At 34.8% G+C, this 25,529-nt stretch overlaps 1 protein-coding gene across 1 annotated transcript in view; it reads left to right on the forward strand.

Moving 5' to 3' along the window:
* The first annotated feature begins 4,071 nt into the window (after window positions 1-4,071).
* LOC108971192 (GTP-binding protein Di-Ras2-like) overlaps window positions 4,072-25,529 on the forward strand; it is a 79,521-nt gene continuing 58,063 nt past the window's right edge. The window contains exons 1-3 of the mRNA XM_018937078.1: window positions 4,072-4,236; window positions 19,528-19,695; window positions 24,174-24,283. Coding sequence (XP_018792623.1) covers window positions 4,072-4,236; window positions 19,528-19,695; window positions 24,174-24,283 — 443 coding nt within the window. The remainder of the gene's footprint in view (window positions 4,237-19,527; window positions 19,696-24,173; window positions 24,284-25,529) is intronic.

The following is a 25,529-nucleotide window of genomic DNA, read 5'->3' on the forward strand; positions in this document are numbered from 1 at the left end:
CGGATTACAGCACTCGAGCGAGTTGCTTGTCTTGGATAGGCGGCGCTTATTTAGCTCTTTAGTTCCTTATAACCTTTTAATGTGTTAGCTACTAGGTGTTAGTGTAGCTACCTTTATGCCGCTTAATTGCTATTCAATTTTATACATTTATTTATGAGTATGTGTGTGGTTGTCTATATAGACACTATTACATATGTAAGTTTACATAGAGGATATTTCATTGCTTGTTTACATTTATATGACGAGCAACTGGTCCTTTGTGTATATTTATACGGACGTTTGCCTCGCCAGACACTATTATGCCGCTGGATGTATTTGAAAATTGTAAGTAAATGTGTGTTGTGTTATTTCTATAGCCATTAATATACTACATAAATATGTACTTCTCTCCGATATAGCTTGCAATTAACTACTTGCTATTCTTCAAATAATTTTAAAACTAAGTTTTATTGTTGGGTTTCATGCTCTTCTACTACGTATGCTTGTGTAAATATTGACATATAAGCAATTGTATACATGGGGGAAGCAGTGGAAGAGGAAGGCCTCCACATCGCTGAAAAGATCAGATAGAGAAGGGTCTGGCTACATCTGGATCTATCATGGATATGTTTCGTTGACATATGGTGATAGAGTGATAACCAAATCAGATCATAGTAGCCATACAGCAGCATTACCAACAAAAGAGAGCGGAGAGCACTTTCTATTCTATTCTAAATCGTAGAATAAAGTACTACAATAGTAGTAATCAAAGTATACTTTTCCATCTTTAATCTAATAACTTTTAGTAAATATAGTAATTCAAATATTTCCGTATAATAAACGGTTAAAGTCAATAAAAAGCTAATAAATTCCAGTGATATTGTCTGCAACAGTTTCACTTATTAATTTATTACGATTATATAAGCTATAAGCTCTTGATGTTAATTGGATAATTACCTGCACGCAAACAAACTCCATTATTATTTGCGTAAATATTTGCTTTTAGGTAAACAAAATAAATAATCCTCTCCACCAAGTAAGCCGTCAAATTGTTGTTGTTTACTTTACAGTTATTTGCAATAATTAGAAATAAGCTTTCATAAAAGTGTGCTTATAAAAAAATCCATAAAAATGTATTATCGTGCACTTACTTATATAATGGAGTTATTATTAAAATAGTAATTTTTATTATTGTCGGACTATATACTGGAATGATTTCCTCAACTGGAGACAGAAGGCACAAAATTGTACTGGCAGATCTTGACACAAATAAATAATTAAAAATCTACTAATATTGTAGGTCGTAAAATCTTGTACCTTCTTAAACTTGATCTCGAAGTTCACAATACTTTAAAATAATTTATCAATTTCGAGGTGCCCTATTTTTTTAAAGAAAAAACACAGAAACTTCAAATTTAAAAGGGAATATTTATTATCGTACGAAATAACATTAGTTTGCATTTAGTTTTTGAAGATCAACTCTTTCAAATGATGGGCACGGTTGCGTCGATGATTCGTTCGAACCTGGCAAATGACACGCGTGATTGTCCGCATAGACTTTAGAATTTACATATGCTCACAGGAAAAAGTCTAGCGGTGTGATATCATACAATCTTGGTGGCCAATCGACCGGCCCAAAACGAGAAAGTACCTGCTCACTGAAGTGTTCTCTCAATAAATCCATTGATTGATGCGATGTATGGGAAGTAGAGCCTTCGATTGGACTCGGTTGATTTCACTGGTGCACAGCCCAAATTTTATTATATTTTCCCCCCCCAAAAAGCAATGCTTTATTAACGCCTTTTTGATTAATTTTTGTTTTTTGGAAATTAACCCGAGTTGGTGCTTAACTAATAGTCATAGTCTAGATAATAGAATTCATATTGATGCTATTAGTAGTACTAACTATGTATCAGCCATAGTAAAACGTGTTAGTTATAATATAAAACCAACACACAGTATATAGAAATTTGATTGTATTTACCAATATATCTACTGAAATTCATCCATATGCCTACCTATAAACTTAATCACAACCCTTCGCATGGTGTGAGAGCATCAGTCAATTCATCAAACAGATTAAAGATAAATATTTACATAGTTGTTATAGCTGTAAGCGCCAATTTGGATGAAGAATTAGGTGTGTAGGAGTGTGTCGATTTCAAGTTTCTTGCGGGCAAAGGCGGAGCAGTTATGCAAATACATAGGCTAACGTTTATCTCATTTATACTGTCTAAATTAGTAGAAATATATTTACATTTTACTATTAACTCAATCAAGCTTAAGAAACTCTCATTCCTAGACTGAAATATTTTCATAGCCAGAGAAGTAGTAAGTGTGTTAAAAGTTAATTAGCTGAGCAACTATATTTCAACAAACTTCGAGTACGTACATAATTAATAGTAGAGTAGTGTAACAATAATTTTCAGTATTTTTTTTAGACATGTGATTTTCAAGAATAAATAAATATGTATAATTTAGTGTTATGATCACGAGTTCAGCTTTATTATATAGACATGAGTCGATGGCCACAGCGCCAATAGTTCCATGCGGTGTCGGACGGACTCATTCGGATCTTCTTCGAAATCACAAAATCAATACATGCTCTCCCAGCCAGTCAGCAGATGACAAAAGAGCCTAATAAACCGTTCTCCTCAAGCAAATTAGAGCTAGGCTGAGAAAAAAAGTAGACTTTCACGTATTTTAATAGAAATCTAATGAGTACAATTGTACATGGCTTAGGTGAGATGGCCTTCAGTGTCGTCAGGCAATTTGGTCTTTTCAGTCTCAGCGTCATTTACTGGATTGTTGGGCATAATCAACAGCATGATGCATAAAGGGTTCTCAGCTACGTTTTTATACTTCTCTTCTGTGACCACTAATCAATATCGCTTTTGCAATAGATTCAGAACTGATATTAATTCGGTTCGCGATTTCAATTGTGTTGAGTTGAATTTGACTGTAAGGTAGTGAGAGTAAAAGTTTAAGATGTTCTAAAATTTGCTAGCTAAAAAATTTTTGTCAAAAATGTAGTGTTTTCTCGCTATAAAATTTTATAAGAAAATCACTTACCATTTTATCGTAATTTATCTTTTCAGCTCTTTCTTCGCCGTACAATTGCAAAGGGGTATGAAATTTGCGCGACAATCTTCAAGAGTTATAATAGAGCAGCATTTAAGGACATTATCAAAAAGGCAAACGAAATGTGTATTAGTAAGCAATAGAATATGAAACTGATTCGACAGCACACGTCAAATAAATAAAACAACTGAAAAGAGAATGGGAGAAGAAGAATAGACTATCCATTATCCAAGTTGCAGCGACACTTGTGCAAAGTGTGAAAAGAAAGAGTGAGAGATGGAGCTGACAGCATGTGGTGTCGCCACAATGCATAAATACACAAAGTGATAATTGACAATGCGTACAACAACAGCAAGTGCACAAGAATAAAATATTTGTCGGGATAAAAAGTGAACACCAAGTAGCGGAAGCCGATGTAAATCGGAAGCGAGCGCATAATTAAATTATCGCACATCCGTCACGTCCCGAAGGCCCTCTCTCTCTCTCACAGTGTGCAGTAATCAGTACAGAAATTAAAGAAAAAGTGTCAAATTCCAATAAAGGAAACCAAATTGCAAAATTGATCAAAAGCTCACAAAGCACGTTAAAGCAATCCTTTGAGTGTTGGTGTTGTATAACAGTGAAAGATTTTTGAGAAACATTTTTCCCCATTTTTGTTTTTGTAGCTTTAAATTCACTTTTCTCTAATCAACCAGCGAACTTCTGAAGAAAAGCATTTTTTTCTTAAAAATCACATTAATCTCGGATTTACCTTTTTCGCTTGAAACAGGAAAATCCAAAAAATTTATACAAAGTAATCTAAATGTGAAATTGTGCAATTATTAAGCCCACAGCCACGTTTAACGAACGCTTTATAAAACTTCGCAAACATAAGCGTACTTAAGCTCAGTCGACAAGCTTACAAAGTTAAATCAAATAATAACAGTTACTGCTGATAGTTGCTTGTCCAAGCAGCCGTCTGTATAAGCTTTTGCCGCGCATTTACAGTTGACGTCGTCAGCAGCACTCATAATGGCCGACTTGGAGCGCATAAGACTGGTCATACTGGGTGGCGCTGGTGTGGGAAAAAGTTCCATAATCAAACGTTTCCTCTTCAAGACCTATACGGACAAATATCGTGCCACGGTCGAGGATCTCTTTAATCGGGAATATGATTTGGGCGGCGTCACACTGAAGGTGAGTAAAACTACAGAGTAATTTTATTTACGATATTTACGATTTAGAAAAAGAATTAAATAAATCTTTAATAATAATATAAAAAAAATATGATTTCTTCGCCGAACTGAACATAAACCCTTTCTCTATTTCAACTAGAACATTTTCTTTTAAGTGGCTTGGCCAGTCTAGACTTTAAAGAAATTTATTTAGCTTTGTAAATCCCATAAACAATTCAGATGCCCAAGCCATACTATATCAATCCATAGTCAAGATGACTGACTGACTATCGTTTGTCCATTATTGTCTGATTCGAATTTATGAAATCGTGAACAAACTATTAATTTCCAGTCAATATCGAATTTTTATGCAAAAAGGTGAGAGGCAACATTTAAAGAAAAAGCGCTGTATCACCAAGACAAGACATCGTGTCATAAGTCAGTGAAAACGATGACAAAAATCCCTGAATTATGCTTCGAATTGCTTCTGCATCCAATGTATTCTCAAGATCTGGCCCTTAGCAATTAATTGCTATCCTCAAGGCTCAAAAGGATGCTCGTCTTGAAGAAATTTTCCTCGGATATTGAATGTCGACAGAAGACAAAGTGGTTTCGAAAAGTTGGAGGGTTGGAACTATTATTCGCAAAAACTTTGAACCCGACCGCCTGAAAGATGAATACGACGAAGATGAAACTACCAACTGCGTGAGCTAAACGGCGTCATGGATATAGTAAAGTGTTTCAAATTCCAGACTCACACATGGACAATGGAAGCAAGGGCATCAATGCACCTAATGGATGGATCAAGTGCATAGCGTCCTGTCTTCGCTGGGGATGTACAACTGGCGTTACCTCGCAAAAGATACAAGTAACTAGCAAAGTTTCGTGTTCTTGGCCCAGATCGACACACGATAATCGAACTTAATGCACCATAAGCTGAGTATAAAGTTCAAAGCCATTACAAATAGATTAGTTGAGTACTTTAAAGATTTTGTTGTTGCAAATTTTTCTTGTTCAAGACTAGTACTAGCTGCAGCCAGTGTCAATGGTGCCTTTGGAAACCCCAAATAATCTGTTTCCTTAAATATTCCCACATTTCTTCGGCTTTATTTTCGAGCGTTTGCGGTTTGTTCCTATAACCTAGTTATTTAATTTTCCAATATGCAGCAAATGTCTTTGCCTTAATATGTATATGTTTATCAGCTTACAAAAGCAGAAAAATATTATACCATATAATGCTTCTAAGCAACATGAAGCGGCGACGCATATTGCTGTTTAATTGAATTTCATGTTGTTTTTTGTTTGTTGTTGTTGTTTCTGTGTTTTTGTATTGTAAGTTTTTGTCTGGTATACTCCTGGAGGGATCGCTTCTATGTACATCTCATGCTTCCACTATTTACCGCCGTGATAGCAGCAAAAAGTCATACATGTACATCCCTGGATCTACACATACATACTACTTATATATTCAAGTACTTAACTACATTAGAGTTTGTATCGCCACCTTGCGCACTGACGCCAAATCTTAGTCACACACACACATTCACTTGGAAGACAATTAAGGACAGAACTTATGTCTGCAAACATTTTTAACATGACACTCTCGACATGGAATATTTGTATAGCGCACACACATACACACACACACGTACTCATGCTTTTACCGTTAGTTGACAAAGTTTTCTAGTACATGTTGGCAACTCTCAGCAACACACACATTAACAAATCTACCGTTAAACATGTTGCTGGCACTGATAAAAGTATATTTAGTAGAATACACATTAGGGTGCTTCGTTTTTAGATTATATATTTTCCACTTTCATATCTGAAGATCTAATATTTTTCTCACCTAAAGCTTCTTTCTAACACCTACAAATAATCGAGATAAGTATAGAAATATTCATATACATATATGAAATTGTTCAGAATGAAGGGGCGATCATCCTAGCGAAATCAACAACCCCAAATGCCGATAATAAGGGTTGTTGACTCGACTAAAAGTATATCTTGGTCAGAACGACTGCCAAAGAACTCAGGAACAGTCGTTTTCTTAGCTATGTGTTGACAAAATATTATTTATAAAAGCCATAGAGAAAATATGGGGAAGTTTTAATATTATTTTTACTTATTAACCAACCAACCGATGCCACGTATAAGTTTAATTGAAAACACCGAATTCGAATTAATTAAATTGAGTGCAGCGCCAGCAAACTCAGATAATGTGTACGGTCACATTAAGTATTTAATTTATTTGTAATTTCTATATATTAGACTTCCAGATGTATTTGTATGGCTCTCTGTTATAATATTGCGAACTTGCAATGCCAGAATGAGTGCATGTCAGGCCGTCAATTACATTAGGTAACCAATTGCAATGCAATTATGGTAATTGGCCCGACACATCAGTGATTACGCGTGATTTGTTAAACATTCCCAATCCCTGGTTATATCTGTCATTTGATCTTGTGTTTGTGTTTGAGTCTTGTAAACATATGCAGGCTTCAAGTTTTAAGTGACGTAAAGTATCTCTAATTTCATAAGACTTCTGTTTACATGGCGCTCAATAAAAGTTATTACTTAATACGAGAAATTCTGTAGCAAATAGCCCAGTTTATGGCATATCATTGCATTAGAGCACTAAATTCATTTACTTTTATTGTTTTAACTTTGATGATTTTAAAAGCTAATATCTATGTGTATAATAACAATAACGTAACCCACTGATACTCGTACATTTTAATGAATTTATAGACCTTTCATTTCTCGTGGATGCACATCAACCCTTTCGTCCCTGAATACCAATTTCGGGTATGTAATCAAAATACTAGGTTAGAATAACTATATTGTATCAACATATACCATTTCTTTGGAAATAATTTAAAAAAATATTTTTAGGAAACCCATGGGGGAAGGGGGAGTGTTGTTATATATGGGCACCAGTAGGGTTTTTATCTGGTACAAATATGTACCAACAGGTAAGAAGAAGCTAACAACTTTTTATATATTTTTTAGTGTTACTCATATATTTTGGAAATGTATTAGTTTATTTTGAATGATACAGCTTGAAACAATCTTTACACAACGGTACATTACATTCATCGCAAATCGTTTGGTTCTTTTTTGGATTTTCATTACCAAACAAAGAGTACAGCGTCTTCTAGTGGCACCTTCTATAAGGAGATGTAATGCTGATCCATAAAGTTTTCTTTTCTTCGAAATTAGACCTCTTTTTGGTGATGGTAACTCAGTAGTATTTTTTCCTTCGGCAATCAATTCCTCGGCAAGATTCACCACATATGTTAGATAAGGAACTTTCTCATTCTTACGCCTCAAGTCGTTGTAAATAATCCATGCGTTTGCTGTACACATCCCAAGGCAAGTATAAAACACTTTTTTCCACCACTTCGAGAACTTTCTGTCGTGATGGTAGAGACTTATGAATTGATCTGCGCGGTCAACTCCTCCCATTTTTTGCCGATAGAATGCAATTGCTGCCGGGTAGTCAATTTCCCCTGTTTGGCCCGTCTTATCCTTTTTTGAAATATTAGTTACATTAGGTTTATGACAATTACTCATTAATAAGACTTACTTCGTATCTTGCCACTTCGTACACATAAGTCCCGTGTCGGTGCATCTGAACTTCGATTCTCCTCGTTTGAGTTTTCCTGTTATTGGTGGCACATTTTTGCGATTAGTCATGCAGGTGCCAACCGCCGCAAAATTGATAGTTTCCAGTAAATTTACACTGGTAAAAAAGCGATCAAAGCATAGAACAACGTCAGGAGCTTTAATTGTTCCGACAAGTGTCTTAACAACTTTTTCCCCAAGAGTTAGTGCATCGCTACTTACTTCTGTACCTTTACCAACGTACACATTGAGATCATATGTATATCCAGAAACGGCATCACAACGAAGCCATAGTTTGATGCCTCGTTTGATTGGTTTCATGGGCATATATTGTTTTAGAGAAGAACGTTCCTTGAACTTAGTCATACTCTCATCAATACTCTGGAATGGACTATCTTGACGACATTTACTAAAGCTGTGTTTCAAACAGTAAATCAAGTCATCGACATAATATGATTTTGTGGCATCCGGTGGTTTATTTGGCTGGGAAAAGTAAAGCTTGGAAGTAGGGACGATATATCTATCACGAGAAATACAGTTTTCTATTGTTCGATTTCCCATAGATTATTTTTGACTCCAATAATGCTTTAGTCCAGTAAGCTTATTATATGACATGATGAGCATACATCCTATAATTTTTTGCATTTCACCCTTATCTGTTGGTTTTATCATTTTTTGTTGTTGCCCTTTACACTTGTTCAATAACTCAAGTCGTTGATTAGTACAAGCGACTATATGTAAATATAAGGAATGCGGAAAGAGTTTATGGAAAATTTCCATTGCAGTGACTGTTTTGATACATCAATTAATATTTCACTGGACCTTTGTAGTGGAATAGTTTTGGCAGGACGGCAGGACATTGCAATCAAAAATGCGATTGATGACATTAGGTTGAAAACATTCAGCTTTAGATTCTGGAGATGAATCCTCAGAAACATGTAATGGGTTTTGGGCTGGCTGTGATGTTGACGACTCCTGAAAATCACCTTGAATATATTCAAACTCATTCTCATTTTCTGATGCAGTTTCTTCTTCACTATCTTCAAATGATGAATCTGTTTCATCTTCACTAGGCTCATATTCGTCTGATGAACCAGCAGAAAAATCCGACAGACTTTCAACCACTCTCTCTAACTCCTTTTGGCTCAAAGATCTTTTCGACATTTTAGTCCTGGAATAAACATAAACTTGTACGCACCTGTTGGTATATATAAATACCAGTAAAAAATACTGCTGGTACATACATATATGTACCACGATATAAAAGTGCATATAAAATATACACCTGCTTCAAGTAAAACCTTTTTCATATTTACCTAAGTTCCTCTAAGTTTCGTGTTCGGAAATACAACAAATGTTTACAATGTCACTTCTGATTCGCCCTTTTTTTACTAAAAATCACTTGTAATTACACATTCAGCTCTGATAACAAGAGAATAAGAGACAAACTGTAAAACTTACGCCTGCCACACTTTGAAAAATATTGGTATAATTTTATACCGTTTTTAGAGCAATTTAAGACTTTAAGGGTATTTAAAATTGCGCTGGTAAATATGTGTACCACTCGGAAGAAAGGGTTAAGGATATGCACAAAAAAGATAATTTTTTCTTTTCAAGTTGAACAAAATTCATGAGTCTTTTATAATTATTGTATACTCTCGAATACTTTTTACTTTGGAAATTAATTTCGATATAATAATTTGTGGTGAATTCCTAAAACGAAGTGCCGGTACCATCAGTCCATTTTTTCTGCGAAGTCAGTTAACTTTTTATTATTTACCATAAGCCTTTCGTTGTCTTAACTACTCGTATGATAAGACTCATTTCGAAGAATTAACAATCTACCATTTGCCAGCAGTTGCTGCCGCACATTATCTCTATTCTCATACGTATATGCGGCCTGTTGTTCAGATAATGGTAACTTAAAAGTAGACAGTTATTGGTGGGCTTCCTTTTTCATTGCACTGGAACATTTTGGTGTAAAGCTGAGAGACACTAATATATCTCCAAAAATATATATTAACAACGAGTTGTTTAAGAAGGGTCCAAACAGTAAAAAAATCGATTGCATTTAAAGCTGTCACGCCTTAAGGATGGTCACAGTACAGCAATACTACTGAGTCTTACCAGAGCAGTCTTTTTTATAGAGGGTTGAGATATTGATACCCATAACTGAGTTCATGTACTTTGTTAAAACAAGAACAAACATTAACTTCGGCTACTCCGAAGCTAATATAATCTTCACAGGTGTGTTTCTTTTAGTAACTATGTGTTCAGTTTATATGGCAGCTATATGTTATAGTGGTCCGATGTCAGCAATTCTGATAAATGAGCAGTTTCTTGAAGGGAAAATGACGTTTTCAACTAGTTCGTATATATATAGACAGACAGACTGACGGACATGGCTAAATCGACTCAGCTCAAGATACTGATCTTCCTTCTGGGTGTTACAAACTTCGTGGCAAACTTATAAGTACACGAGTATTCTTGTTTGGAATACTATATTTGATGGTGCATTTTATTTTTAAAGACCCGTGCTAAGTTTTTCGACAAACATTACTTAATCGAGTATCGAGTGGCATGGATCACTATGAACTCTGAAATTCTCATAAAAAATTCGTCTTATTATTTAAAGTATGATGTATGATGATTAAAGTTAACACTTAATAAAAGAAATCAAGGTTTTAGTACCCGGGATCCGTGTAACACAAATGAAATTATTAGGTTTAAAATTTTGCTTCCTCCGTTTTCCAATAGATGTCTCTACGACCAAGCACCGGTCGATTAAATCTTTTTATATCGATCTTGGACATTGTGTCAACATTAACCGAACAAAATATTTGTAGAAATCTGTTTGCATCCCAAACTTATTCTCAACTCAAAATGTCACTTTTGGAGCCGAATTCTCGGCATTTGCGGAAAATTTTGCTTTTCTTTTTAATTTCAAGCAAAGTGCGGCTGAGGACCCGTCCACGCTTTTCTGAGGCTGACGCATACATAGACAATACTATTACTCTACTACACCATCTATATGCTTTCTTTTAGATATTAAAAAATATAGAATTTTTGTAAAGCAACTTGTGATAGTTTACAAAAAAAGGGTCATTAAGCATTTCGTGTGTTAATTGAGCATTGCTTTTTGAGGGAATAAAGGAAACACTTTTGGACCATATTAAGGTTGTACATAGACCTATAAAGCCTATCAACATGTACTGCATTTCACTTTCATTCACAAACGAAGTGATTTACCTGTTGTTTCAAAACAATTGTAACCGTACCCGAAATCGGTGTAGTTTCTTTTCAGCTTACATACCCACAAAAGAGATTTCTGACGAGAACTCTGCTTTAACGTTATGTGAAAATAAATTCCAACTACACTCAATATTTTTCCCAGAAATATTTCTTAGTTTTTGCTATGTCATTGTTATTCACTTACAATTCAATCCACTCCAAATACCGTACAATTTGAAATAACATCTTTTTCATTCAGTTTCTGGAGCATGAGTATATATGTATGTAAATCTCTGTTTTATGGTAGTGTTGACTCCTAAGATAATGTCTTGTCCTTAAGCCTCGCTTCCATTTTTGAAATCAACACATAAGAAAATTTCTAAATGTCTGATGATTCTGCTTGCTTTCACTTCGGAATGTACTGCAACTGGTAGTCAAACGGAATTTTGACATAACTCGAAATTATATTCAAAATGAATGAGCACACTTAAAAATCACTTCTCTGTGATTTCACATTTTGATTGATTCGCTTGTGGAAGCATCAATGCGGAAAGATAATTATTGTGGGTTACGGTTAATGTGGCTGCGTACCAAAAACACATCATGATATATAAGTAATGTGTGCGCGTATGCTAGTTAAATAAAGCGAAGTCATGCGATAAAATAAACGAAAAAGTAAATATTAGAAAATTGCAGTAACAAACAAGCCACAAAATTTATACAAAAAATTAAAAGCAAACCTAAGTTGTTGTTGTTTCATAAAAAAAAATGTTGTTGTTGCACAAAATAAATGTTGTTGTTGTAATATCAATGAAAAATCGCGCATCGCCAAGGTTCAACGGAGCGTATGAGCACCATTAAACAAGCGACGCGTTGCGAGATATAAGCCTCAAAGCCTAAATATTTTCGCGCATTATTACCAATTTGCAAGTGTATGTGTGTGTTTGGATTTCATCAGACATCAAACCACAAGACGAGTATATGACTTTCTCAACGACTGTAAAAGAAAGGCCAAAGCGACATGAAAACTGTCTGCAGGAACTCAACATACGCGTATGTACGTATAGACGACAGATTTATTTAATTTCGGGCGTACACAGTTATTTCTGTAAGAATGTGTGTATCTGAGAGTATCTATGTGCCACAAGCTATGATTTTTTGTATGAGTGTATCTGCATTTTCAGTGTGAAAATATAACGGTACTTCATTTGCTCTTTCACTATTTATTCACTTATTATTGACGGCCTCGTTTATAGTTTGCCATTATAATTGAACGGGTGAGCACATGTTGGCGTCGCTCTACTTAAATTCCATTATCATTTTCTCATAAAATATGCATTTCCACAACCGAAAAATTGTCAAAAATTAATTTTGAAAATTTATGGTTTCAATCCATGATAGGAAATAACACTTGTGGGACTTATGTAGAAATCAAGCTATGCAATTAAATATAAACAAGTAAGGAATTGCTAGGTTCGGATGTCATCGAACATGTTATACTCTCGCATGACAAGTTTCATCAGGATATCTCAATTTTTACTCAAGTTACAGCTTGCACGGACGGAAAGACAGACAGACGGACGGACGTACAGACACATATCCGGATTTCAACTCTACTCGTCACCCTGATCACTTTGGTATATGTAACCACATATATCTGACGATATATACCGTTATTCGCAACTTTATTGCGAGAGTATAAAAACGATCAGGATTACTTGAAAATATCTGAAGATCTATCGATATTTTCTGTGAAAAATTAGGTTAAGTTAGGTTAGGCACTGAGTTCTTCGTGTTCGATATCAGGGACCTTGAAAAGTTATAGTCCGATCACGACAATTTTTCCACAAGGGATACCTCAGCTCAAATACCGTATTTGTGTAATGTTTTATTCCGCTATCATCATTGGTTCCTAATGTTTATATTATAAAGAGAAGGCATCAGTTGGAATTCAAAATAGCGTTATATTGGAAGAAGGCGTGGTTGTGAACCGATTTCACCCATATTTCGTACATGTCGTCAGGGTGTTAATAAAATATTTTATATCTAATTTCATTGAAATCGATAGAGTAGTTCCTGAGATATGGGTTTTGGTCCTAAGTGGGTGACGCCACGCCCATTTTCAATTTTAAGAAAAAAGCCTGGGTGCAGATTCCTTCTGCCATTTCTTCCGTAAACTTTGATGTTTCTGACGTTTTTTGTTAGTCGGTTAAAGTACTTTTAGTGATTTTCAGCATAACCTTTGTATGGGAGGTGGGCGTGGTTATTATCCGATTTCTTCCATTTTTGAACTGTATATGGAAATGCCTGAAGGAAACGACTCTTTAGGGTTTGGTTGACATAGCTATAGTAGTTTTCGAGATATGTACATAAAAGTTAGTAGGGGCGGGGCCACGCCCACTTTTCCAAAAAAATTACTTTCCAATATGCCCCTCCCTAATGCGATCCTTTGTGGCAAATTTCACTTTAATATCTTTATTTGTGGCTTAGTTATGGCACTTTATGGGTTCTCAGTTTTCGCCATTTTGTGGGCGTGGCAGTGGGCCAATTTTGCCCATCTTCGAATTCATTCATTTCATCATGACATCTCAATTTTTACTCAAGTTACAGCTTGCAGGGACGGACGGACAGACAGACGGACGGACGTACAGACACATATCCGGATTTCAACTCTACTCGTCACCCTGATCACTTTGGTATATATAACCTTACACCTAACTCTTTTAGTTTTAGGACTTACAAACAACCGTTATGTGAACAAAACTATAATACTCTCCTTAGCAGCTTTGTTGCGGAGTATAAAAAAAAAGATTTAAACTACTTTTCGATAAAGGAAAATATTAAATTAACAAAGTTTAATTAATTTATAGAAAATATTCACAAACTTTCTTCATATTTTTATGTCTTACACAGAACTTGATTTTAATCGTTCCATTTGTATTGCAGCTATATGCCACCGCAAATCGATCTTACCAATTTTCGGAGATTACATCCTCAATTTGGTCAATTCACGATAAACTTATTTTTACATGCATTATTTTTCCAATGAAACAAAGTTATTTATCAAACTTATAATTCCAAATTTCATATACTTATATATCATATTGATACTGATAAAGTGCTTAGACAGTGTTTGCACAGAATCACCTTTATGGCCCTTCAATTCCTCTTTTTTAACTTACTGCCATCAGAATATCGTAAGGATCAGTGAAAAGAATTTGGGATTAAGAAAAGTGAAAGCTCGATTGGTTCCAAAATTACTCAATTTTTCCGAAAAACAGCTTTGCTACCAAGATATTATAAAACATATACTAAGGGGCGATGAGTTGTTGATTCATTCTTGGCCGATAATTCTTGGATTTGCAACACGATAATTCACCGTCTCATACTGTATCGATTCGTCGTGAGTTTTTCGCCCAATTTTCAACCAATATCGTACCGTAACCATCGAATTCGCCTTATTTAGCTCTGTGAGGCTTCTAGGTATTCCACAAACTTAAACGCACGCCCCGAAGGAATTGTTTTGAATCAACTGAACACATTAAGCATGAATCGCTACGCGCACTTAAGGCTATTTCGGAAATTTTCCATATTTCATATCCTTTATCATTTCGCTGGTGGTAAGCTATTCCCAATCTATTACTTCTGTCCCTCTTCCTCACTCTCACTCTCTCCAACTTTTTGTTTTGCTTCTGTCTATCGTTTATCACCGTAGTTATTTCATGGCTTAATGAATTCTATTTACTCTCAGCTCACCCCACCAATGAATGTTCCATAATAAGTATACATACATACATATTTGTGTATATATATTTAGATTTAAAGTAGGACCAAATATATTTGCATTATTTTAAAAATAACTCTCCAACTTGCTGTAAAAAAATCCTCGCAATTCTGAAGAGACTATAAAGGTTGCTAAAGATACGTTTACATACTGGAAATCTTTGCCAAACGCTCAACAACAAATCCGTAGAGAGAAAAAGGTAAAAGCAAATTGTACAAAGTGACACACAGCCATACAGTTCTTGTTGTATTTGTGTGTGTGTTGCCGAGTATATTAAAATCTGTGTGCGTGTGTGTGTGTGTGTGGACATATGCAGAGCCAAGTTGAGAGCGACGTGTATATAAATTTGATTAATGATACGTGTAGCGACGAAAACTGAAAACACATACAACAAAAACAATGGAGATAAGCGCAACAACAACGCGACGACGAAGCTGTTGCGGTAGTTTTGCCTACGCCAAGGGAATTAGCCTTACTGCTTCTTGCAGCTTAATGTCGCGGCATTGCAGGGGTTTATGTATATGAATGTTCGTATGCGCGGTACGGTTCCGTTATTTTCCAAGTTTATTGTGGTTTTGCAACGGTCATCTGCAGTTTTTTCCCTACAATTAAGAATCTAACGAAAGTAAACTCAATAACATGTGATTTTTGATAGTTTGTATAAAAGGAGAAAGCCTAAAATTTTTGAAACAATTTTATTATAGTACAAAATTTTTATTTATAAAAAAAATCGAAATCATTTTCTTTTTCATAATCTCATCATATTAAAAGTTATACGCAGTCAATATTATATATCAAATGTTCTGAGCGTTCATACAAGTTATTTATATACTCTGCGTTCCTCATACGACATGGTGTACTATATGAAAATGTTACAGTTGATACAAAACTTTATATAGATGTGGGATTTATTTTAAAATGAAACCCGCGTTCTTAGTTTTCAATTGATTTTATTGGCACTCTTTAAATTCAGGCGGTGGTGCGACCGCTTACAACCTTTCTTCACAACTCAACTTTTGCAACTCGTGCTTCAACAATTACTCTTAATATCTAATACAAAAACGAATGATCCATATGGACCGTTACAATGATGGCTGCTGATGGACGCTTCGTCAATTAACAGCTGAGTTGCAATGTTGCCATCTCAACGACATTATTCGTTGAGTGACAATGCTGCCACCTGTTCTATATATTGTTTCCTCCTACATAGATAAGTAGAGTGGCTGTCTAGCGACGCACTTACAGTCCCATTGTGATTCCACCAGAACAAAAATCCCCTCACCATATTTTCTCTTCTTTTAACTGCTTTTGAGGAAGTTCCGTTCTGCAACCGATATTTACGATTATTTTCCTATATAGAGCCTTACATTCGCATAGAAGATATTTTTTAGTCATAAACATTACTTTAACTTTTAAAATAATATTTTTACGAAACAAGTTATTCAGACCTTTTCTGTATAACGCGAAAATTTCATATTCGAATATCATATTTTTGAAAACGAAAAATACATTTGAGAAATATCAGGCACCCTAATGTACATATGTATGTGTGTACAGTGAGATAGCATGTAGAGCATGAGAATAATTGAGCATTTCTAGGTTAGTCGAATATTTGCTACCACCAGCGATATGTAGGGTACTCGAAAAAGTGTGACATATACAATAAATGTATACTATATGTGTATATGTATATGTATGTATGGGTGTGTTCCTTATAGAAATTAATGCACGTTTTTCTTAGATTCCTAAACACCGGAATAAATAAACTTATTTCCACTTTACTGGTGGCTCATCACCGGCGCGTCTTTTAAGTTTGTGTTTGTGTTTGTGTTGTTCTTATTACCTCATAAGATTAGAAATGCTTAACTTATTTGTATTAAACTCACTCTTATACACTAGTCTCTTCAATGTTGATAAAAAGCGCTCATTAAGTGTTTGTATGTATGAAGAGAACTGTATGCTTTAAGCTCCAGTTCTTCCAATCACAGTAGGCTAATGGCTATATACAAGCTTTTTTTAAAATAAAATAATATATCCTGCCACAAATTGTACGAATAACCCTTAAGGAAAATACGCCCTGATGACTATTATTTCTCTGTCTACAACAGCAAAATATATAGGGGTCCAGGCTAATATAAAACTGAGCTAGAAAATGAATATTGAAAATTCGTTTCTCATCGGAAAGTGAGGGCTAAAACCGAATATAGTTATGAAACTATGTTCTTACATACGAAATACTGGTCTGGTGGCCAGCATTAGAAAGAAAGTGTATAATCAGAAAATTAAATGGAATACAGAGAGCAACCCGTGTGTGGGTTAAAGGAGCTATTAAGTCATGTTCAATTGAAAAGTATAATATGCTCCAAATCCCCATATTCGTTTTCGTACCAAAAGTAGACAAATTTGGTGGTTGAAATGTGAAGAGTTATGATCACAGCGATGTTCTGAACTTTCTCAAATTAAGTTGAAAACATATCATATCCTTATAAGGTGAATTATGCCATCTTAATCTATACCGACGGGTCCAAAATGACGGAGTAGGGACAGGAGTATACTTCGAGCATCTTGTTGTATCTCTTTATGCGAGCGGATACAGAAAGCTATGGTAGCTTAGCAAACAAATCAAAGAGATTTCCAAGTAAGCAGTCTCTTTTGATGAATCTGAGGCAGAGAATATACCGTACGGCTAGGTACGATCAAGAGGAAGCAGACAAAGATCAAAAATGCGTATAACAGGTTCTTAGATAGATATTTGGGAATCAGGCCTAAAAAATGTATAAATTAAACTCATGAAATATCATACACTTTCGCCAAAACAATGCCATATCTGCATCTTGGGAGATAACTCCATTACTTTAAGGCAGATAAATTGTTCTTTTGTTACTGCAGTCTCCTTTTGCTTTGTTTTCAATTGTTTCTTGACTTGCATTAGTTCATACCTGTAGCACAATTTCAATGCAATTAATTTAAATTTACAATGCCAACTACAAACACACGCACACCTACACCTTGCACCTTGCACCTTGCACCTGCATTCAAGATATGTATGTACGTGCTTAAAAATGTAGACAGCAATAAATACATTTGTGGCATTTAAAATCAAAGAATCATAGAATGTTGGCATAATTGCAATTAGTTGCACACGTAATTGTTATTAATTGCAAAGTTTTCAAGGTCCCGGCCAGGCACGCAAATGCAATAAAATGCCTTCACACAAAATGGCCTGTACACTGCAAACGAATAGAGAAGATGTTGCTCAGCAAAGGTAATATATGTAAGAGACTAATGTATTTGCAACACTCTTTGAGATACTAAAAAATCAGTTGCAGGTAGCGCTGCATACAGGTGTTTGTGTGTGTGTGGGTATATGAGAAATCTAATTATTAAGAATTAATAAACGGCACACTAAACTTAAGTGCTTTTATTAAAATTTACTTGCAATTATTAGGAATTAGAACAAGCAGAACGCTGTGTTGAAAAAGTTACTCATACGCCGCGTTAACCCGTTAATTTTTATACCCGTTAGTTTTTGAAATATCAAACTGAAATTTTGCAAACGTACTTTTCTCCCCAGAAAACTGCTAATTCGTTGAAACCGTTGATATCGGACTACTACAGCATATATGTAGCTGCTATACAAACTGAATGATCAAAATCGTGTCCTTGTATGGAAAACTCTTTTACTTGACAAGATATCTTCAAGAAATTCAGTATGGTTTATTTTTAAGTCAATTATGTAATCTCCGAAAAAATTGCACAGTATGGATCACTATAGCATACAGCTGCCATACAAACTGAACGATCCAAATCAATCTAAATCAAGTTTTTGCATTGAAACTGCTTTATTTGTGAGGCTATTCTGGCTTCGGTGCAATCCAAGTTGACGTTTTTTTTTTCTTGTTTTTATGAATTCTTGCAAGTTTTCGTACAGTTGCCGTCTGAAAAGCAACTTAGAGCCAATATTGCGACCAATAAATCTGCTGCATACTTAATCATTTACTCATGACAAAGGGCGAAAGATACGAAATGTTCATTTTGTAAGTAGTCTAAGCGGTTAAAATGTTGTAAAATTTATTAATCGTAAAATTATGCAGTATTACATATACTTCACTGAAGTGAAAGTGGGCACTCTTTGACGTAAAAATCTCTAAAAGAAACCAAACATTTTTTTAGTATACTCCTGTAAGAATTCAATCTGAGACATTCGATAATTTCAGATTTCCTGCAATATAGATAATGCTTTTTATGCCAATTCGGCCATGTGCCAATGCAACTAATCCAGAAACTGTTTCTAAAGCGATTTTCAGGTTCATCAAAGGTTACTCATACGCCATGGACGCATTACATATTTGCTTTTTTTCATTACTACTAAAGGTCACTCATACGCCGTGTTTCCACTGAATTAATATTTTTTGGTTTTATTTTAGTATTTTTTTTTTAAACATTTTTTTTTTTAATAATGCTTCTCCACAAAGGCCTTTCTGAGAGAACAAGCGGGCTAAAATATTCTAAAAAATTATTTCTCATGAAATTTTCCCCAAATTATTTATTATTTAATTATAAATTAAGAGTGATATTTTGAACGCTAATCTGTTTTTAGAAACATAATTAACAAACTTCTCGTTATTGTGTGCAAACTAATTCAAATTTATTATCTTCTTTTATTGGCAGGTTGACATTTTAGACACTTCCGGTGATATGCAATTTCCCGCTATGCGCCGCCTGTCCATTGCCACCGCCCACGCTTTCATGCTGGTCTATGCGTCCACGTCTGCGCCGAGTTTTCAATGTGTCAAACAGTGTTTTGAGGAGATACGTGAGCAGCGCGCCGACTATCAGGTGAGTTTTGTTGTTTGTGTAATGCTTTCAAAAGCAAGTGAGTACTGCGGCTTGAGGGGTATATAAATAACATTTAATTTTCTAAGATTGACTTTAAGATTGACTGAACATATCTTCAATGCAATAAGCCGTTATTTTTAATATTTCGAAAATTAATATATTTTTTATCCACCCCACAACAAAACTCTACCGGCTCCGTGTTTCACTATCGATGAGAAGTTGTGGATATCCAACGTCGTGCCAGGTTTTCATCACATCAATTGTTTTGTTTTCATTCTTAAAATGCAGTATTTTGTTCCATCAGTTCACAGAACTGATTCCCAAAATTAGAGAGACTTATTTATGTGCGCGTTGGCGAACTTTAGGCGCTTCATACGATTCTTGGGATATATTATATAACCGGGTTTTTTCATGCTAATTTAGCATTAAAACCAAGCCTTTTCTAAAATTCTCTGGACGTGTCGCTGAAAATTTTGTTTGAAAGCATAAGCAGGAAATTTCTTTTAACCAAAATATATTAATATTTTCGGGCGACCGGAACGAAGCTTTGAAGTAATAATTTCAAGTGTTAAGAGGTTAAAGGTTTTGATAACGTATTTAATTGAAGACTCAGCTATTAATTTTTCCTCCTAGCTTCAAACCATCCGTGAAGACTCATTGCGTCTCTTCTCCAACTACTCAAATGCACTTATTCCTCGCAGATGAGCAGAAAAATCCTCCACGTGTAGCCTCTGCGACACAGTGATGCAAGAAAATTATTGGCTTAATAGGGTCTCCGACGTATTCTTCTGGGTTCTACAAACTTAATTCACCCTGCTCAGGGTATAAAAATCAACTTTTCTCCAAATCATGAGGTCCCATTGAATTTAATTCCATTTTAAGCATTTGGCCCAAACACTCCTCACACATCCATTTGTATTTATAGATTTTCGCAGTTCATTTATGATTTTAAATATTATATTTTAATATTTACTGAACATGTGTATGCGTCTGTGTTTGTGCGTTCCGCAACAAAAAGTAATTACAAATTGTAAGCAATCAATTTGCGAGAAAAACATAAAAATAGTTATAGAGAAACTGTCAATAAATGTGTGCGGCAGTAAAATTGCATTCACCGTTAACCAGACGTTTACACAAACATATTTTCGTTTGAAAAAGTCATTAAATTTGCAATATTAACCCGTCAGTGGCGTGGAGAGAAAATTATTACGAATTCATTTCGATTTACAAGCGCATCTTTTGACTGACAAATGTGCTTATGCTTACAATATGTTGTTGTTTTTCATACATTCGTATGCTTGTACGATTGTTCATGACAGTCAGATTGATGTGCAAATAAGTCGTCTTGCCGTGACATTCGGTGATAAGTGAAACAAACAATTTTTTAACTAAATTGGAAACTAATGTGACATAGACAGAGCAGAAAAAACAATGCTCAATGAACAAAGAAAAAACAAAAAATCATGAAAAATGTTTACAGATTGGTAAATGTAACTTATCAGTGAGGAATGTATTATTGTAAAGAATGTTTAGAGTGAAAAATTACAGTTGAAAGTTGACGGTTGGATAAACATTTAATCTTTGAAATTATTGGTGTATGACTTTTCATCGATTTTAAAATTCTATAATTTATATGTTAAATAAAGGATAAATTCTCTAATTAGTGTAGCCTTCCTGGAAACTTTTTTTTTGTTATTCCGAAATAAGCGAAGCTTTTAAGGGTTAAATATGTACTTTTAAATTATGTGGATTAATAACACACATACATATGAGTGGTAAATTGGTAAAAAGGTGGTCTCACCATTACCAATAAGCTGAAAATTGATGACAAGCCAAAAAGAGGATGGAATGCCGTAACATTTAAAAATGCAAACAAAGCTATTATTCCACTTTTTGAGCAGAAACCAATGTCTAAGAAAAACTAAAAAAATATTTTTATAAGATCGGGCGTATATCTCTATATACAAACCGCTCAGACTTTAATAGCAAAATTGTACTATTTGAAGCCAGTTCATACTTCCTTCAACCCACATATATATAATAAAAAAAATTTCAAATCTCTAAGTGACTTTATATCACACAAATCAGCCAATATGTGAGTTATTTCAATGAAAATAAAAGGTCAATTTGTACTTGGTTGCTTATTCGTTGCTTAAATGGCTTAGAAGCTTCTTAACATTAGAAGTAGACTCTTAAGAAAGGTTTGTAATTGTCCGAGAGAGGTCGATCGCATTTAAAAAACCCCGTTTTTGACTTGTAAGCCTAATACACATATTTCAGTTAAATTAGCCTCGTTAATGGTTGTCTTCCTAAAAACCAAAGGCTTGGAATACAACACATAAGATATTAACTAGTTGAATTGCATTCTTTGAAAATTTCCATACAGAAGACAGAAAGTCCTCAACAATTAATTCAGTATCTACGTTGATAGATATAGCTCAAAACACACATGTAAGTTTATTTCAGAGAAGTTTTGCGGAGATTATATCAAATATACTAAAGTAGTTTAAATATTAGTAATAAGGGTAGTTGAAGGTGTAAAAGTATTAATAGTAATGGCAAAGCTCGCTATTACACCTTTAGCCTTTTTGAGTAATATATTTATGGTGTTTGTCTACGCTAATAAATTGCTTTGAGAGGTCAATGTCTGCGATAAGTCTGACTGGTCACCTCATTGAGACATGAAATAACGAAATGTAATCAAGCACTGAGCTACTTCTTTTCAACAGGCATCCAAAATTATATATTAAATCCCAACATTGTTTAAATGAAATGGGAAAGGCTGCCGTACTAAGAACAGCGTTTATTTTATTTTTGTGCCTAAAATGGATAAATTAAATGGAAAACTTGAATCAGCTTCCATAGAAATAATGTCTGAATTTTCAAACAATCGGCTCACTTTGTTTTATATGAATTATAATTGTATGTGAGCTACTTTATTGAACCCTCATTTAATTATTATGTGGCATTTGCCAAAGTTGTTTCGGGTCAATGCTATGTGGGGATGGCAGTGGAGTAATTGCGCTCATCTGCGAGCTTGTCCAAGGAACAAATGTACCAAGTTTCAAATAATCGCTTGTATGGACGGCCGGACAGACACACGGAAATCAACTCGTCTCGTCATCTTCATCATTTTATGTACGTGAGAACACCATAATACACTACCGACTGCAAACCCCTTACTACATTTGTATATTTTTGTGATAAGCAACCCACTCTCCTGCATTTTTTCTATTTTCCTCTTAGAAACTATATAAATATACCTTTTTATTTTTCTATTTATATTATATAACATGCTAACTGGTGCTTACTCTGGTTCTAAACTACCAGCAGCGATCCTGTTCACTTGTAGTGATTTCATTATTGCATTTGTCCATTTGTCCAGAATATGCACCTCTGCTTGTCGTTGCTTCATAATTATAATGTTCTGACGCCTCTTTTCGCGTTCGAAATCAAGATCAAATCGATCCAAAAATTCTCCCATTTTTTTGTGCAAAACTCTGCCTTGCTTAAGTAAAGCTTTAAACGCTTTCCATTCCTCGCTTTCGTCCTCCTCATCTTCCTCATCTTCCCACAGCTGCAGCGCGTCAATCTGTCGAGAAGTGAGCTATAAATTTATAATTGCCTCTTTCCGTTTCAATCGGTTGCAGCACGCTTGCTGACGCCCAAGTATTAATTCATTACACTTTTACAAATAAGCGCTACCATGCTTCATTTTGTTCATCGAAATTCAGTTAGAAATACAAAATTTGTGACCAAGTATTTGTTTAAAATTTTTATCCTTTGTAAAATGCAATCTATGTGACAAAAAGTCAACTGATAGATCGTAAATCTTTATATTAAGCATATGGGGAAGCGAAACGAAGTATTAGTCGGATTCAGGCCGTTTTTGGCCCACAGGCACATTATTATCAGAAAGGATTGTCTTTGAATTTCAATGATATATCTCGCACATTGATACTTTCGTTAAAAAGTCAACTATAGTTACTGGGTCCACATATTTGGTAGCTGGGAGCTTGAACTTAATTCTATTTGGATAGGTTTTGGTCATCAGCTGGTGCATTTCAGTGATACTATTCGTGCAAAGTTGTATATCGCTATATTAATTGCTTCTTGGTTTGTATACTGGAAAGAGAAAGAATTTCACTTTTTTTTTTTTTTTTTGACTGTTATATAAGAATATTAAGACTTTTAGTTAAGTTATCATCCGATTTCACCTATTTTCACACTCTAGTAAGAAAAGAAAGGTTAAGAGATTTTACCAAATCGAATCAAACGAAATATTTCTATCTAAATTCCAAAACCGGGTATCACTAACAGATTTTTATTTACTGCTATTTCACTTACAAACAAGACTAAAGCCCAAGCATTCTCAATGCTCTAGACTCACAACTCACATGCATCAATATAAACGTATAAATACACTTTTCTTTTCGCCTGTCTCTTCTTTTTCATGCCATAAATTACTGCTGCCAAAGGATATTCCCATTGTAATCGCCGGCAATAAATCTGATTTGGCCAATACCCACCGAGAGGTACGACTGGAAGAAGTCACGGACTGGGTCTACTGTGAATTGCCGCGACTAAGGTGAGTTCAGTCAAATCTAAATTTATTTATAACCATAAGTCTGTGTGTCAGCCTCTGTGTGTGCATGCGTGTTTTAAATATTTGTGCCCATCATAATGGCATATTTTTGCGATTTTCGTTTCTGTAAATACAAAATAATCCTTTAAACATGATAATTTAAGTATTTATTTAAAAAAAATCGTAACTGGCTTCATAACAGGGCAAAATTCATACTCCCTTAGGAATCACTCGCTTTCTTACCCCCATGACTGGCTTCTCTGATTCTAAGTTTAACCTCCTCGGTCCCTTTGTCCAGCCTACTGACTTTTTTTAAATATCTGTTCAAATTTTAGAATAGTTTTTGCATAAACGATCATTTAAATAGGTAGCTATATATATATAATTTGTACTAAAAAGCACATTATTTTACTCTGGCAATACTGCGAAGTAAAGCGCAATAAGTGTGGTCAGCTGAACGAAAAAACGGTTTTGTAAAGTGTAGGTTCAAATACATATATACACATTTTTTCAAACGTCCCGACCGCTGGACACTTGTAACGTGTTACTACAATGGCAAGTAAAATTTCAGAGCGGCAGATTTCAGACCTGCTCGTCAATAGCGATAATGAAGAGGACTTGGAAAAAGAATATGATAAGGTCTTAGAAGAACAAACAGCGACGTAAGTTTTAGAGAAAGAGCAATCTGTCATACCCGTGGGTCTATGACAAACACAGGCTAAACCAAGTTTAAAGTGGGTTTAAAAAAATCTTGTTAATTCTCGTCAATGCTCAAATGATGATGAATGGGACGTTGAAGATAGACAGATGTGGACACCTTTTAATTATTTTTGTGAGTATTTCGACCATAACTTTTGGCGCTTGGTTTCAGAAAATAGCAATATGTACGCTCTTCAAAACAACCACAGTTTAAACTCAATTCCTTATAAATACTAAAAGCTCGTAGGCGCTCATATCGTCGCCGGGTGCATGAAACTTACCAGAATACGCATGTATTACCGCCCTCAAATGAAATTACCAGCTATTACACAAATCCCCAGAGATATGATTTTTAAGTTGAGAAATAATATGCATTTTGTTGAGAATTTTTCTGTTACCGACGAGGAAAAAAAAGATAAGTTTGTGATTCCTTTTACAGTGAAAATGAGCCTGAAACAGTACGTAAAAGGCAAACCGAATTGAAAAACTTTGTTTTAGCGTCTCCTGATGGTTAAGTATTGGACTTTTTATATACCAAGGACCCTACTTT

Source organism: Bactrocera latifrons, unplaced genomic scaffold (assembly GCF_001853355.1).
Source record: "Bactrocera latifrons isolate USDA-ARS-PBARC rearing strain unplaced genomic scaffold, ASM185335v1 scaffold_33, whole genome shotgun sequence".
NCBI classification, from domain to species: Eukaryota; Metazoa; Arthropoda; class Insecta; order Diptera; family Tephritidae; genus Bactrocera; species Bactrocera latifrons.